Source organism: Mytilus galloprovincialis, chromosome 12, assembly GCF_965363235.1.
Source record: "Mytilus galloprovincialis chromosome 12, xbMytGall1.hap1.1, whole genome shotgun sequence".
NCBI classification, from domain to species: domain Eukaryota; kingdom Metazoa; phylum Mollusca; class Bivalvia; order Mytilida; family Mytilidae; genus Mytilus; species Mytilus galloprovincialis.
In genome coordinates this window covers 75,011,427-75,028,937 of record NC_134849.1, presented here as the reverse complement: position 1 = coordinate 75,028,937, position 17,511 = coordinate 75,011,427, and the positions used below count along the sequence as shown (strand labels likewise).

Below are 17,511 nucleotides of genomic sequence, written 5' to 3'. Positions count from 1 at the left end.
AAAGTTTCAAGAAAAGTTGTGATCAAAACAGTCATTGTAGTTATCCAATCATACATATCATAATATTGTTTAATAAGATTGTTTTTTTAATACATAATCTATATAAATAAGGAGATGTGGCATGATTGCCAATGAGACGGCTATTCCAAGAGGTCAAACGATATGCATATATAAAGTGTTTTGCAACCAACTTTTGAGATATTTTTACTGAAACTTGGGGACAAAATGACTTAGATTAGGGGTGATTTTGCTCCACTAGATCTTGCCTTCTTATATACAATTCCTTACACTCGTACATTTTTTACCTTCTTATCCTAATGTCCACAATGTAAGAAGTGATTTTAAAGACAAAAATTAGAGACCCAGGATGTTATCATTAAAAAAAAAAAAGACAAAACAAAAATACTGAAAATTTTATTTTATACATACATGTATATACAAACTGGTACAGACAAAGCAAGATCATTTATTTCTGATTAATTACCCAAACTTGGGCATGTATCATATATACAATACAATGATGTTTTAAATACGTATGAAGCATTCACAATAATTAGTTGATCATATTACATGATGGTTTATTATTACTTGATACATTCTAACACTTAAAGACTACTATTACGCTATAATCTAAAATAAAATTTCACCTGATTGGACATGGTCAAGGCCAAATGATTTTAAAAATTGAAAGATAATGCATACATTCCAGCGATAAGTTTCATTGTTCAGAATATTGACATTCTAAAAATCTTGCATAGTCTTTCTATTTGAATAATCAAATGCAAACTATTCATATGACATAAATGTATATGCAGTAGAAAATGAAGTTATAAGTTCCGAAATTCGTTTAAACAACAGCATACACGTTTACGCTTTCATACAGTCTATCGAACCCACCCAACATATGACTATGCAAATTAGAAATTGAATGCATGCACCACTATCTAGTCGATTTGATGCATCACTATCCAATATGTCCTCTGTAAACATTCAAAAATTCTGAAAAAGAAAACAAGAAGTTTTTGTGATATTGATAGACATTCTGTAGAAATAAGGCAGATGACAAATTATAAATGACAATTGAATATATATATTGCGTACATTGTACAATCAAAATCATCAATATTTCTAGCATACTCTGTTTAGTACCAACATGACGGCTGTCAGTCACACGAATATTGCTATGCAATTTGGTTAGACATTTGTCTTCTTTTTGTCTGCTTATATATGTGTTAGGTAAAGAATTAGGATTTTAAATAATTATTCCACAAGTTATAAAGTTATCAAAAGAAACTTGATCTAGGTACATTTCTGAAAGAAGGAAAACAGTGGGTCGATTCAAATCATAACAGAGGGGAGGACAGGGGTAAGGGAGACAGGGAGAAAGGGGGTAGGAGAAAGGAGGTGGGAGAAAGGAGAAAGGAGAGGAAGGCTGGGAGAAAGGAGAAAAAATAAAATATCTCTCCTTTTAAAAAATTATCTAATATTTCAAGAAAAAATATCTCAAAAGGAGATGTTTTATTCTAATGGAAGAAAGGAGAACGGGGGTAGGAGAAAGGAGAAGAGGGGTGGGAGAAGGGTACCCCCTGTCCCCCCCCTCATAACAACAAATCACATGTTGCCATAAACAATAACCGAACTCGAAATCCCAAGCTACCCAAGATGGAAACACTTTTAACACTAACGCCTCTTCTACACAAAATTCCTTAGCCAAAATTGATAACTGCAAGTACAAATGATTACAACACATTATCATGTGGGGTTTATTATAATCCAATTTTAATCATGAAGTACTGTAATATCAAATTCTATTTCCGTAAAAAAAAATACAGCAGCTTTGACTGCACCTGTGACAATGTTAATACAATGCTTTGAAAAACAAACGAACTGCTTGATATAACTCTATGGCATGCTTTATAGCTTGCGGTTCGCTGTGAGCCAAGGCCCCATGTTGACGACCGTACTTTGACCTTTCATGGTTTACTTTCATAAATTGTGACTTGGATGGAGCTAGAGTTGTCTCATTGGCACTCATACTAATACCACATCTTCTTATATCTATTTGTAGCATAACAATGTAATTATATTTTGTATTAGAATTGAATGCTTCTTTTTATAATTTTATAAGGTTGTAAAAGCGTTGATCCGGCTATTATATCTATGGTTGATCTAATCGGACATTTTAAGATGAGACTTAGCGCTTCATATAAAATGTGCCTCGCGGTTAATGTAATTGCTGGGCGGATTCTGGTTGTTCAAACACTATCGCATGTGTAAGGAAGGCTACTAATGTGTTAAATTTGCTTCAGCTTTCAGATTAATGCTATTTTTTCATAAGAAGCAATGCATCCTTATTTCAATTTCAAGCTAGAAATATATATAGAAAATAAACATTGTATTTAGGCCTTCATGAAAATGCACTTTTTAGTTTGTGAGTGAAACAAAAATTAAGCAGGGATGCATTATTGGTAAATAGTATCTGAAAACCTACCTTCAAACGACATTTTTCCATCATTATCAGTGTCCGCCTCTTCCAGAAGTTCTTTGGCTTCCGCTTTTGATATTTTTAATGAAGATACTAATTCCGGAACTGTCACCTTGCCGTCACCGTCCACGTCCATTGATTGGAATATTTTTCGCGCTGCATTTACTTCTTCTGTGTCTTCTTGAATAAAGGTTGTAATCATCCTCTCAAATTCAGGATAATTTATATAACCATCACCTAAAATGTAACAACATATTCATTTTGTTCATGACTATGACTTTTCTTTGTTTATTTGAAGTCAGGGGGAAACGATTTTAACGATATTTAATTTTTTTTCAGTTGCAAAAACATATTTGCTAGAAAATGTTACAAGACAAAGACCAAATTACATACAAGTTAGTGGGCATAACTGACTATGATATTGTACACCAAACTATTATACTTGACTTGCAAATGCTCCGAAAAGACAAACGTAAAACAATTCAAACAAGAAAACTTAATTAACAGCCTGATTATTTACAATACAATAAACCAAGGACATTTATTCTATTACACACAGCAACAAACGACGACCACTGAAAGACATTTTCGAGTGCATTATAATTTGTTTCCCTCATTACAACATGTTCGTTGGATATAATGTTTCAATGTACAGAAACTCCAAAAAAGTTAACAACAGTGAAACATACTTCATTTAATCCTACAAATGAGCAACACGACCTCCTCCTCCCACCTCACCAAAAAAAGATTTTTTTTTAATTGGGGTAGTCTCAGGTGCTTCATCAGTCGGTAGGGAAGTCAAATCTGCTCCAGTTGTGTCACGTGTCGTATGCCTAATAGTAAGAACACATTCCTTTTGTAAGTCTAGTTTGGTAATGTTACAATCTAGGAAAAGAGGTCTCTGTAATTAGATATAGGAAGATGTGGTATAAGTGTCAATGAGACAACTCTCCATCCAAATAAGAATTTATAATAGTAAACTATAATTATAGGTCAAGGTACGGCCTTCAACACGCAGCCTTGGCTCACACCGAACAGCAAGCTATAAAGTGCCCACAAATAAGTAATGTAAAACCATTTAAACGGGAAAACCAACGGTCTAATCTATATAAAAACGAGAAACGAGAAACACGTTTGAACTATATATACAAACAACAACTACTGTACATCAGATTCCTGACTTAGGACAGGTGCAAACATTTGCAGCGGGATTTAACGTTTTAATGGTACCAAACATTCTACCTTTTATGCAAAAATAGTATAACATCACAACATTGAAAAACACACTATAAAATATCAATTGGAAGGCTTAACTCAATTAAAAGCGCAAATTAACACACAATAAACGAATAATTTTGATCTTCGATCTCTAACACTTGTTATTCCAATATGTCCATAACCCTACCATATCAACACACTACCGGTGCCTCGGGAGGTAAGCAACCTGTAGTGGGTCAATTATTTCGAGTTATAATTTAAAAGTCTGATACTGTACCGTTATCATCCAGCTCCCCCATCATCTGTTTGATCTGATCAATGCTGAACTCTATTCCTATACGTTTAGAAGCTCTCCTGACCTCTGCTACCGAGACACGACCATCTCCATTCTCATCCATAGCACGATATGTCTTCTTTATAGCTATTAAATCAGAACGTCGAAATTATGTTAGAAAAGGTTAGGAAATAGTTCTTTGTTTCAGAATTTAATGCATATCGTCTTGAGTTTTTTTTAAAGCGTATGTCAAAAAGCTTTGATTGGTAAACATCGTTCTCAAAAAGACACATTTATCATTGAAATAAAGTAATTTGTATTATGATGTCACGTGACAAACAATGCCACATGCTATATTACCCCAAGTCGATAGATCCTGAAACGGAAAAGTTAGCAGCAGCATTTTATAGATTATCAAATACATGTTTCTCTAAAAAGATTCTTTGATTGCATGGTTGGATTTGCTTAACGCCAATGCAGTGGCAAATATTTCATGCATATTTAGGACTTGATCATCCGGCAAGAAGGCGGAAAATTTGCACTGTCATTGGGGAAAACATTAATTTGTCTCTTTAACGGAGTTACTTAGACTTTTTATTGTGATGTTCATGCATCAAGCTTCTTCACAATTTGTTCAAAGAGTTGCTGTAGATTATGAAAACTTAAGAAAAAATGCAATTTGTTGGTTTTTATTTTAGACATAGCCAAAAGCTAGAAGATATGTGTAGTTAAATCTTGTTATTTTATCAATTTGAAAGAGTGAATTGTCAATTAGACAGCAACTAAACAACAACAGAAACCTAACGATATATAAATAACACGACATTCAACAAATGACATATTTCTTTTATGTAACAATAAGTCTAAATCTGTTGCAATAAAACAAATTTACGATCAACATTCTGACAACAGCATCAAAATAACTGGAGAATGCTCATTTTATTTTAAACTTAACACAGTTGTAAGATTTTTAAAAATTAAGCTACCTTTCGATTTGAAAAGATATCTGATTATTTATTTATATATATACAACTTGAACCAGATTTTAGTCTAATATTTACATGTGTGCTTGGGTTTGCTTCAGTTCAAATTACAATTACCCTTGCAAGTTTTGGTGGGGTCCGTGGTACTCAGTCTTTAGTTTTCTATATTGAATTGTGGGTAATATTGTTTGTTAGTCTGTATTTTTCTTTTTATAAACGAGTCTAAATTGAAAACTACGTTCAAACCTATGACTGCGTTGGATAAAAACCGCAGTTTTTATACGTGTGCATGTCAAACAAATTTCGTTGTAGAAGGGTCTAAAAACAGCACAAACAACATTTTCCAAAAGACCGAAAGAGTGAAAAAGTATATTTAAACAAAACGCATTTGACTAACAGGTCGAACAACTGATGTTCTTTAACCCTGCTGACTGCCATTGACGATTGCCAAATAAAATTGATCACAAGATGTAACAAAATGGATCCTAATATAAATTTAATACGTCACAGAAAAAAAAAATTGTTAACTTGTGGACAGGATGTTGTGCCACAAACATTCGGTGTCAATATTTCTTTAGTACACCATATCCGGATTTCGACAATAAATGTCTCTTCAGTGATGTTAGGAATCGAAACGGTATTTGGAAGGCCATATAAAAAGTACCCTCATTTTTAGAGAAAGTACCCTCATTTTTAGATTAACTCTTGAATTTTAAGAGTCAATATATAGGATGAACGGATCATATAAACCGGAGGGAAAATATGATACATGCCCAAACAAAAAATATAAACGAGTCTAAATTGAAGACTACGTTCAAACCTATGACTGCGTTGGATAAAAACCACAGTTTTTATACGTGTGCATGTCAAACAAATTTCGTTGTAGAAGGGTCTAAAAACAGCACAAACAACATTTTCCAAAAGACCGAAAGAGTGAAAAAGTATATTTAAACAAAACGCATTTGACTAACAGGTCGAACAACTGATGTTTTTCTTTTTATATATATATATAGCCATGGTGTTGTCAGTCTATTTTCAGCCATGGTGTTGTCAGTCTATTATAGCCATGGTGTTGTCAGTCTATTTTCAGCCATGGTGTTGTCAGTCTATTTTCAGCCATGGTGTTGTCAGTCTATTTTCATGCATGTTGTTGTCAGTCTATTTTCAGCCATGGTGTTGTCAGTCTATTTTCAGCCATGGTGTTGTCAGTCTATTTTTAGCCATGGTGTTGTCAGTCTATTTTCAGCCATGGTGTTGTCAGTCTATTTTCAGCCATGGTGTTGTCAGTCTATTTTCAGCCATGGTGTTGTCAGTCTATTTTCAGCCATGGTGTTGTCAGTCTATTTTTAGCCATGGTGTTGTCAGTCTATTGTTGTCAGTCTATTTTCAGCCATGGTGTTGTCAGTCTATTTTTAGCCATGGTGTTGTCAGTCTATTTTTAGCCATGGTGTTGTCAGTCTATTTTCAGCCATGGTGTTGTCAGTCTATTTTTAGCCATGGTGTTGTCAGTCTATTTTTAGCCATGGTGTTGTCAGTCTATTTTTAGCCATGGTGTTGTCAGTCTATTTTCAGCCATGGTGTTGTCAGTCTATTTTTAGCCATGGTGTTGTCAGTCTATTTTTAGTCAACGTGTTGTCAGTCTATTTTTAGCCATGGTGTTGTCAGTCTATTTTTAGCCATGGTGTTGTCAGTCTATTTTCAGCCATGGTGTTGTCAGTCTATTTTTAGCCATGGTGTTGTCAGTCTATTTTTAGTCAACGTGTTGTCAGTCTATTTTTAGCCATGGTGTTGTCAGTCTATTTTTAGCCATGGTGTTGTCAGTCTATTTTCAGCCATGGTGTTGTCAGGCTATTTTTAGCCATGGTGTTGTCAGTCTATTTTTAGTCATGGTGTTGTCAGTCTATTTTCAGCCATGGTGTTGTCAGTCTATTTTTAGTCATGGTGTTGTCAGTCTATTTTTAGCCATGGTGTTGTCAGTCTATTTTCAGCCATGGTGTTGTCAGTCTATTTTCAGCCATGGTGTTGTCAGTCTATTTTCAGCCATGGTGTTGTCAGTCTATTTTTAGCCATGGTGTTGTCAGTCTATTTTAGCCATGGTGTTGTCAGTCTATTTTTAGTCATGGTGTTGTCAGTCTATTTTTAGTCATGGTGTTGTCAGTCTATTTTGGGCATATGAGATTGAATGTTCCTTTGATGCTTTTCGCCTCTCTATTTCAAACATTATGCTGTTGGTTGGATTGTTCAAAGTAACACCACTTTCCATTTTGAATAAAATATAATTTATTTGTTCAGTTTTTGTTGTGTTTATTTATTTTAACATCACATATTTTTTTATTAACATAATATGTTTTCCAATGTCATTGAAGGATCCAGGGGAGGAAGGGGGGTTCCGGGGGTTGGAACCCCCCTTTTTGTTGGACGATCAATGCATTTGAATGAGAGCATATAGTTGGAACCCCCTTTACTCTGGGTTGGGACCCCCCCCTCCCCCCTTCTAAAATGGCTGAATCCGCCCCTGAATGCTGTTCTTGTGTGGTTTTCTCTATACTTTGAATTCAAAAAAACATAAACTAATTGTGCCCCTTTAATAGCAGACTTGTTTTTGTATTGTTACGAATCACAGTTCATGACTAAACTCAGTAAAAAAACGTCGAAATTGCATTTAATTGATAAATTCAACAATACTTACCGTTATCTTGATGATATTTTTTCGTTAAATAATCGAGAATTTTCTCAATATACTGCGGAAATTTACCCCAAGGAACTTACTTTAAATAAATCAAATTTATTCGGTAATAACTTTCCTTTCCTGGATGTAGATATTTCGGTTTTAAACGGGAAATTCCACACTAAAATTTACGACAAAAGAGACGATTTTTCGTTCCCTATTGTTAATTTTCCATTTTTAGATGGTGATGTTCCTTTGGCACCATCTTACGGTATTTATATTTCACAACTTGTTCGCTATGCCCGTGTCTGTTGTGACGTTTTTGATTTTAACGAACGCAACCTATGTATTACTGGTAAATTATTAAACCAGGGATATCGTTACCATGAATTACTTGAAACCTTTACTAAATTTTTCCATAGATATAAAGATTTGGTTTTGAAGTTTAGTTGTACCTGTAGAAAACTTATTTCAAACGGGATAGCACATCCTCATTTTTACAGAAATGATGTTAACCGTGCCCGGAAATTTAGAAATGATCCATGTAAATTTGTCGCTCCTTTAAATAAACTTATTCTAAAAGGTTACCTATTCAACACTGTAATAAGATCATTGAATATTGTTTTTATTGGTATAAATATTTATTTTGTTATCAGTAAATTAAAAGCTAACTAAATATTACTAGTATGTTATATGCATATACATATTCATAGCTCTACAATCTGTCGATACCTGTAACTTGGCATTGCACAAGTTCATGTTTCTCTGGCTGTTTATGACGTCTTTACACTAAATCCATTGGATGTTGGATGTGTACGGATTGATAGTTTAGTCTTAGTTGCATGATTTTTTTATTAGTTGTTAGTGGCTTTGAACTAGCTGTCAGAAAACTGCGAGTACTCTCAGATCTGTTCCTAGTGTCTTTTTGTGTCGGGATGTATAAGTACCGGGGCACGTCCACTTTTATTTTTGTCCATCTGATGAGTTAATCCTTTTTCAACTGATTTTTATAGTTCTTTCTTGTGTTGTACTGTTATACCACTGTCCCAGGTTAGGGGGAGGGTTGAGATCCCGCTAACATGTTTAACCCTGCCACATTATTTATGTATGTGCCTGTCCCAAGTCAGGAGCCTGTAATTAAGTGGTTGTCGTTTGTTAATGTGTTACATATTTGTTTTTCGTCCATTTTTGTTTTTACATAAATAAGGCCGTTAGTTTTCTCGTTTGGATTGTTTTACATTGTCTTATCGGGGCCTTTTATAGCTGACTATGCGGTATGGGCTTTGCTCATTGTTGAAGGACGTACGGTGACATATAGTTGTTAATGTCTGTGTCATTTTTTGTCTTTTGTGGATAGTTGTCTCATTGGCAATCATACCATATCTTCTTTTTTTATAAAACTTAAAATTTCACGAGAAATAAATACCATGGCAACTGCAACCTACCATCACGTGCTTCTTTTGGTAATTCCATCTTATTTGTAACTTTTCATACAGGAGTACGATACTGTAACGAGAATTATAATTAAAGGTCAATCTACAAACTAATGAATATGCAGATATCAATAAGCAAAATTAGCATACAGATTCTAATTATCATTGCACTTAATTTAATATTAATCTAACTTACATTGATCATGATACGCTAGATAGTTTTTCAGTGTCAACTACCGGTATTTTTTTGTACTATAATACAACTGTCCCACCATCCATTTTTGATTTGATTTTGATTTTTTTTTTGGGGGGGGGGATGGGGGGGACATGTACTGGATGAATTAAAAAATGAATATTTCAAGATGGCTGGAAAGAAATGACAAAAATGTCTTTGCGCAAAAAAGTATATATTAATAAAAATGTTTCTTTTTCTATTCAACAAAATAAAGGAAATAATTGTGTACAAAAGAGAAAAAGTCACACGACCACAAACAAATATTAAATGATTTTTCTGAAGATGTAAACTGATATTTGTTTAGAAGAGAGGTGTTGTACATGTTTTATGATAATTTGATTTCAATAAAAAAAAAATCTGCGTGGATAAAAATGAACAGCACAACAAGGCACTCCAATATTCACTTTTTAACATTACCTCGTGCGTGTAGGTATATGCAGTGGGGGATCGACGATTCTTGAAAGGGGATAATTGCATTAACGAAACAATAAGTACAGATCGTAGCGAAAACAACTTTCGATTTTATGCTCTAAAAATATAATTTCGAATCAACATGGGAGTCTTATAACCCCCTTTTTCCTCTCCGAATGAATCCGCCACTGACAAATTTGATACAAACAAGCTAGTGCTAAATGATCACACCATAAATGTACTATACCTTTTATTTAGATAATCCAAATTTGAAAGTGTTAAAATTCGCACTGTTCAGAAGATCAAACAATCAAGAGAGAGCTGTTATAAGATTATTTCAGATTAGCAATAATCCGTCCAAACAAAGCTAATAAATGTAAAATCGGCACTTAAGATACAGGTTTTAATTGATTATTTTAAAGTCTTTTCGAAAGGGTCACATTCAGTTTAAAAAGAAGAATAAAACTATTAAGAAACGAATCGCTTCATTCAGGCATTACATCATTTAGTTAAATGATTGTGATAAAACATTCTTTGTCGATATGTTTAACGCAGTGGCGGATCCCCCTCCTTTTTAAAGATCAATGCAATTGAATGTGGATATATAGTTGGACCCCCTTTAATCCCTGGTTTGGAGCCCCTCAACTTAAAATGGCTGCATCCGCCCTTTTTAACCCCTTCCATATGCCAGTCCCAAGTCAGTAGTTTTTTTTAATATGAGTGAATTTCGTTTGTTGCTGTACATCATTGTTGTTTTTCGTTTTTAGCTGTACATCATAATTGTTTTTCGTTTTTAGCTGTACATCATTATTGTTTTTCGTTCATTTTTTGTATGTATAAAATTGACGTTATTTTTTCTCGTTTGAATGGTATTACACTTGTCATTTCGGGCCTTATATAGCTAATACGAATATCTGACAAAATTTAAAAACCTAAAAACTCTATTTAGCTTGGTTACTCAGCAACAAGTAATAAGTGGGCAAATCTTGTATATTAAAAATCCTGAATATTTCTTTTTCTTATTCAATTCTTTTATAAATTTTTTTTCATTTACTCGGACATTTAATTTTTTTTTTTAATTGCAGGTCTAGAACATCAAAATTTGAGAAGTATTTTACCAAAAGTGTTTTTTTGTAATATCTTCATCCTATTTTCCATATATCAACATAATTTATAATCAGTATTTCACTGGTGTTGTTTTATTCAAAAGGAGTAAGTTTTAATGCTTTAAAATACTGACTGTATTTAACAGGTAATTAATAATTACTTGTTATAACAACACCTATTGTATTTTGTTTGTAGGCATAGATTGAATATATATTTTTCAAATGTTGGCATAGGTTGCAGACACCGAGTTTTGCTTATTGTTTAAAGCCATACGATGACCTATATATGTTGTGAATATATGTGTCATATGACGTAGTGTCTGATCTAAAGTTGTCTCATTAGCTATCATATATACCTCATCTTTTAATTTTTAAAGGTTAATAATTTAATTTTGAATGTAACGCGTCTTCTGATTGGCTGACGTTATTTTGTTATCAGCTCATTGACATAATTTAGTCATGTGACCGTGACGTCATCAACGTTTTTTCATGATTTTCTACGGTTTAAAATAGAATTTAGAATTAAATTATAAGAAATGACTGTAATATTTTTTTCTGTCTATTCGAAATAACATAAAAAAAATGTGGTGCACACTGTTAAAAAAACCCGCTACGCGCGTTATTCAGTGTGCACCAAATTTTTTATGTTATTTCTTCATAGACATAAAAAATATTACAGTCATTCCTTATTTAAAACATACAGAATTCTCGAAACAAAGTAGCCGATAATTTTCCTAAAGGGGATTAAGAGAGAATAGACGTATGGATTATACCAACTACGCATGTTTCCAAAGCATCCTCCAATCATGTAGGAGGCCCCTCATGGGGGGGTCCTAGTAATCACATAATCACCATTTTTTTGCCAATATAATCACATAATCATTAAATATTTGCTTATCTTTAGTAATCAAATAATCATAAACTAAAAATACAGTCCTAGGTAATCAAATAATCATGAAATATTTGGCTTAATAATCAAATAATCATTAAAAAAACGGCCAAGTAATCACATAATCAAAAACCCCATGAGGGCCCTCATGTAGCTGCATTTGAAGTTCCACGAAATATAATGACGTTAACTTTGCAGTCAAGTAATTCAATCGAGGTCAAATAGTTGTGAACTATTGACCGGTCAAATAGTCATACACTTGCAATTTGAAAAAATATCAAAACATTATGTACTAACGTTGTATAGAAACTGATAACTGAGATATAATATTAAATAGTGTATATCAGACTACTTTCCATTCTAGGAGATAACTCTTCGCGAAAAGTGGCACAGTTTAAGACGTATATGGAATTCCTATAGTATCTATATTTATAGAAATGCAACCTATATAAAAAAAAGAAGTTGTGGTATGATTGCCATGTTGAGACAACTCTCCACAAGAGACCAAAATGACACAGACATTAACAACTATAGGTCACCGTACGGCCTTCAACAATGAGCCAAGCCCATACCGCATAGTGAGCTATAAAAGGCCCCGATAAGACAATGTAAAACAATTCAAACGAGAAAACTAACGGCCTTATTTATGTAAAAAAATAAACGAAAAACAAATATGTAACACATAAACAAACGACAACCACTGAATTACAGGCTCCTGACTTGGGACAGGCACATACATAAATAATGTGGTGGGGTTAAACATGTTGGCGGGATCCCAACCCTCCCTCTAACCTGGGACAGTGGTATAACAGTACAGCATAAGAACGAACTATAAAAGTCAGTTGAAAAAGGCTTAACTCATCAGATGGACAAAAATACCCCTCTTTCTATAAGTTGAAATCGGATGCTAAATCACACAAAATGATCCAAAATGCAATTTATGAACTAGAAAAGATTCATGAAACCTCCGAGTAACTACTACATGTAGTGACCTTTGGGATCCGAAACGTTTCACCAACGTAAAATACAGACTTCTTACTGATGATAAATTTCAAAAAAAAGAATCTTCTACAATATCTAAAAAAAATAACACCCCAAAAAATGCGGGTTTACTATGACGTATAAATGTATTTATTAACTATCGATAGCACATGGGTTTGTTGTTATATTGGGAACATGTGTTTATGTTTACAATAATATTTAAATTATTTTAGCATAACAACAAGTCACCTTAACAAAGTTAAGAGTTCAAAGTTCTTTCATAGTTATCCCACGAGGACGCGGTGTGTCAGAGCAAGATAACCCCGTTGGCCAGAGGCCAGAGGGTGATCTAACACTGACACACCAAGTCCGAATGGGATTACTATTTTACATCCCAGCTGTTTTAGATTAGACGAAAACCATTTACAGTTCATAAAATCTATTTTAGAACGCCACACAACCATTATAATATACTTTATATATTACTATATGATGTATACCCTTTATGACCCTCCCCCCCCCCCCCCCCCCCAATATCAAACAATGTCAACTCGCCCCACTGGCCAATCGGCCCACACTATATCGCCACTTTATAAAAAAAAATCGCCCCATTCTTGTTTATCGACTCGCCCAACTTTTGAAAAAGTGTGAAATCAAATTTAACAATCAGTCTGACAACTCCCTTATTAACGAAAAGGGTTTAAACCCCACTGAATAACGGTCTGCCAACTCGCCCCACTTATGAAAATATCTTGCTTCCTTTAAGTATGTTAAATTACTAATAGTTCGTATCCAGTCGTCCTGGTGTAGTGATATGTGTTGTGGCTTGGTATGCTAAAGGTCTTGATATACACTGGATTTTTTTCTACGTGAATTTAGATAGATAGTCTTTTCCGTACGATTATAAGTTTTATAGTGGTTTCGCCATTCCCGCCAAAATGTTACAGAACAAAGGAAAGCATGCATAACAAAGAAACTCAAACTGGGGTGATTCGACTCAGATTATAAAAATATGTGTATATTTGTTAGAACAAAGGAGCTGGGATGTAATTGTATGATAGCACGGACCGGTCATTCGGGGTAAAAGTTAACATTGAAAATACATTTTCATAGCCTGACCATTCGAAGCTCAGTCTTAGTGCAGTGAAGTCCCCCCCCCCCCTCCCCCCCTTCCCCTACCCTCCTGTGTAGATGTAATATTGTAAATGCATTATGCTTTTTTCTGCAGATGTTAAAAAGAACATTATGAAAATATGGTTTTGTGATATAAAACATTATATTTCATTATTTTTCATTGTAGATTTGTAAGACATGTATGCTGCAGTGGTCTTAGTGTGCTGGCAAAGTGATTTGAGGACAGTTGAATTATTTGATAATAAAACTTTCGTCTAGGCGAGCTCTTTCCCATAGATATGTGTTTGAGTTTTTGTTCATAAATACTTTATTTGCGTTTGAGGGCACGAATAAGAAAATAAGGTCCTTTAAACATTGGATTTACGGTCAGCTTAAACAGAGGGTATACACGAGTTTTAATCCATATTTATTTAACCAGGTCAAACATCTTAACAAATATATAATTCCATCGACACACCAATACTGCGAAGTCTATTTTAAGTGTAAAATTATTTTTTTTCTACATAAAAGAACTAAGAAATAATATTACACTTTTCGTTTGTTTAACATTTATAAAAGTTTTCTTTAAAAAAAATATGAAAAAGAACTGAAACAGGAAAGGATTTAGAACTAAAATCAATACGCAATAAAATTAATAGTATTGTTTTGGGTATGACCGAAATATTCTTTGGTTTGCTTTCGAGCTTTTTTTTAAAATTTTATCCCAATATTGTAAGACATTAAACATAAATATCTTGTCCTACAATATAAAAGACAGGAATTCTTATTAATATTATTTTGAAATTTTCAGTATTATGGGGGTTTCTTACTTCAATTTATTCAATAATATACTTTAGTTGGTTTCTCTCTTTTTTTTATTGTCTTTTTTCAATTGTTCTTCGAATCATTGTCCTCATTGTATTCGGTTGATGTTATGATTCAGCTAAGCTTTGGGTACTGCGAAAAGTACTAAAACAATGTTCTACTCTATATATAATATTTTTATTTTTGTTGTATTTTTAAAACAATATATCACTGAAATCTATAATGGAAATGATCCTTCTACCTCTGGAACTGCTGTATACTACCCATCAAACATACATATAGTTGAGTTGATGCAATCATAAATACCGCAACTGGACACACACAAGAATGTGTCCATGGTGCACGGATGCCACACTTGCACTTCCATTTTCTATATTCAGTCGACCGTCAAATTGGGGGTCAAAACTCTAATTTCGAATTAAAATTTGAAAGATCAAAAGGATCAAGTGTACTTGTCAACGTATATTTGTTCCGCCTAACAGAAGTTCCAATAGAAACTTTGTTATAAACAGTGTCATAATCTATTCCTGTTGGAACAAATATTTTATACTATTTATACCGTTAGGAACAACTACTGTAATATTTATTCTTGTGGAAATGATATTCCAGATTTTATTTTCCTTTTGGATCTTTTAATATGAAGGAACTTCTATTCCGTGACATATTAAGTTCAAAATTGATCTAAAACTACCTTGAACCAAATATTTAACCTGAAGCAGGATAGACGGACGGACGAACAGACGAACGAAGGAACCCACAGACCGAGAATCATAATGACTTAAAAGAGGGACGAAAGATACCAAAGGGACAGTCAAACTCATAAATCTAAAACAAACTGACAACGCCATGGCTAAGAATGAAAAAGACAAACAAACAACAGCACACACGACACAACATAGAAAACTAAAGAATAAACAACAAAAACGCCACCAAAAAACTAGGGGTGATCTCAGGTGCTCCGGAAGGGTAAGCAGATCCTGCTCCACATGTGGCACCCGTCGTGTTGCTTATGTGATAACAAATCCGGTAAATAGTCTAATTCGTTAGGTCACATTCATGAAAGGGAAGGAGATTGTAGTAACGACGTAAGGAACATATCCGATATCATTTGTGAAACGGTTATTCCATATCGGTCAACCAACTCGTGATGGTGTCCGTAAAATTTACGAAGGGATGATTTCAACTTCACCATTTGGAACTCTTGGTTTAATAGTTTCCTTGTGAGCAGCAACCCTCTATCAAGAAAATCATGATAGGAAATGCAAGCACGGGAATATCGTATCAATTGGGAGATATATACCCCGTATGCAGGTGCTGCTGGAATGTTGCTACTTAGAAATGGAAAGTTCACAATTGGAAAGCTGAAATCATCTCTTTTGTCGTAAAGTTTTGTTTTCAACCGACCCTCATTGTCAATTTCTAGATGTAAGTCAAGATATGAGGCCGACGTAACTCTATCTGTAGTATCCTTTATCTCTAGCTCGATTGGATAGATGCGTTCCACATAGTCACCAAATTTTGAATTATTTAGTGAAAGAACATCATCTATATAGCGAAAAGTAGAGTTAAAGGATATTGCTAACTTTTTATCTTTCTTCCTAAGAAGTTCCAGCATGAAGTCAGCCTCATAATAATAAAGAAACAAGTCGGGAAGTAGAGGGGCACAGTTTGACTTAAGTGGGGCATATAAATGTTAGTATGCTTATCTAAGCAACAAAATTGCAATGTTCTATACGAGTCGTTTGATGATGACTTGATTTACATCCCTCGCACGGTCGGCGATTATTTGAGAAATCTCGCTGCATTAAATATAATACATAGGGAGATGTGGTATGATTACCAATGAGACAACTCTTCATCATGCAGAGTTAAAATGAAGTGTACATAATGTAAATAAGCTATTATAGTGCAGCGAACAGCCTTTAACAACGAGAAAACCCATACCGGTTTTCAAAGTCCCCGAAATGAAAATTTTGAAACATTTCAAACGAGAAAACAGATGCAATTGATTTAAAAAATATACTACACCGTGCAGCTTCAAATCAACATGACAATTGACACAATAATTTATATATATTGGCAATTTTCTCTACCTGTAGTTTATTGGGTCGTTTGACATGTTTGAAGTTTAAAAAAATGTAATGACAAATTATTAAAAATACCGATCTCAAAGGTAGATCCATAAACAGGAAGTCAATAAAATTGACAAAACCAACGCAATATCAGCCGACTATGAAACCGAAGACCGAAGAAAAATGCAGGCTTGACTTCAGGGATGTTCGGAGAGCCGAAAACCTTGCTTTGGAGGTCGAATGTGTGCATGTGTTTATTTGTTCCGAGTTGTGCCGATCTCGTATTGCATGTTATTCTGAACTCTTCTTAACTTTACATATAATTCGAATCCGAAATATGATAGTACAGTTTAATGTAAATTCCAATGCAATTCAGTAGAACTTACCTTTAGACACTATTGTGTGTCACAGTTGTAATTAAAACAGTCTCATAAATTATTATTCCTCATTTGATAACTGTTTGTAATCACCTGAACTTGGTCTAAATAAAAATTATGATGAGTTTCAGGAGTGACGTAACAAATTATGAAACCAATTAGATTGTAACAAAACACAACATATACGTACGAATAAAACACAGTCAGATATTGTTCAAGATTGACAAGTTGACCCCAGTGTCTTATATACAAATGTTCTTTAACAAAATATATACATACATTTATAATTGACATTATTATAGTTATTTAAATTCATAAAAATATTTTCATAAAGTATTGTTGGTTCTTTAAGTGTTCATATACTGAGTGTCAGCGTTATAGCCAATTACCAATTGAGAATATTTAAAGAGGGTCTTGATGCTTGGTCCTTCATATATGTAT

At 33.8% G+C, this 17,511-nt stretch overlaps 1 protein-coding gene across 2 annotated transcripts; it reads right to left on the bottom strand.

Moving 5' to 3' along the window:
* Positions 1–398: 398 nt before the first annotated feature.
* Positions 399–17,235, bottom strand: LOC143054843 (uncharacterized). Of its 2 annotated transcripts, none has more exons than XM_076227899.1 (5): positions 17,080–17,235; positions 9,074–9,134; positions 3,981–4,124; positions 2,492–2,722; positions 399–999 (listed from the first exon to the last, which is right to left on the bottom strand). In XM_076227899.1, the coding sequence occupies exons 2-5, from the start codon at positions 9,099–9,101 to the stop codon at positions 965–967; spliced, it is 438 nt and encodes a 145-aa protein (XP_076084014.1). In that variant the 5' UTR covers positions 9,102–9,134; positions 17,080–17,235; the 3' UTR covers positions 399–964. The 2 variants fall into 2 exon arrangements, with proteins under 2 accessions (XP_076084014.1, XP_076084015.1); XM_076227900.1 differs by lacking the exon at positions 17,080–17,235 and adding an exon at positions 9,955–10,103.
* Between the last annotated feature and the right edge of the window lie 276 nt (positions 17,236–17,511).

Coding starts and splice junctions, on each gene's coding strand:
- LOC143054843 (XM_076227899.1), bottom strand. CDS start 9,101: ATGGAATTACCAAAAGAAGCACGTGATG. Junction 2,723..3,980: donor GGGGGAGCTGGATGATAACG/GTACAGTATCAG, acceptor GTTACATTTTAG/GTGATGGTTATATAAATTAT. Junction 1,000..2,491: donor TGGAAAAATGTCGTTTGAAG/GTAGGTTTTCAG, acceptor TTTCTTTTTCAG/AATTTTTGAATGTTTACAGA.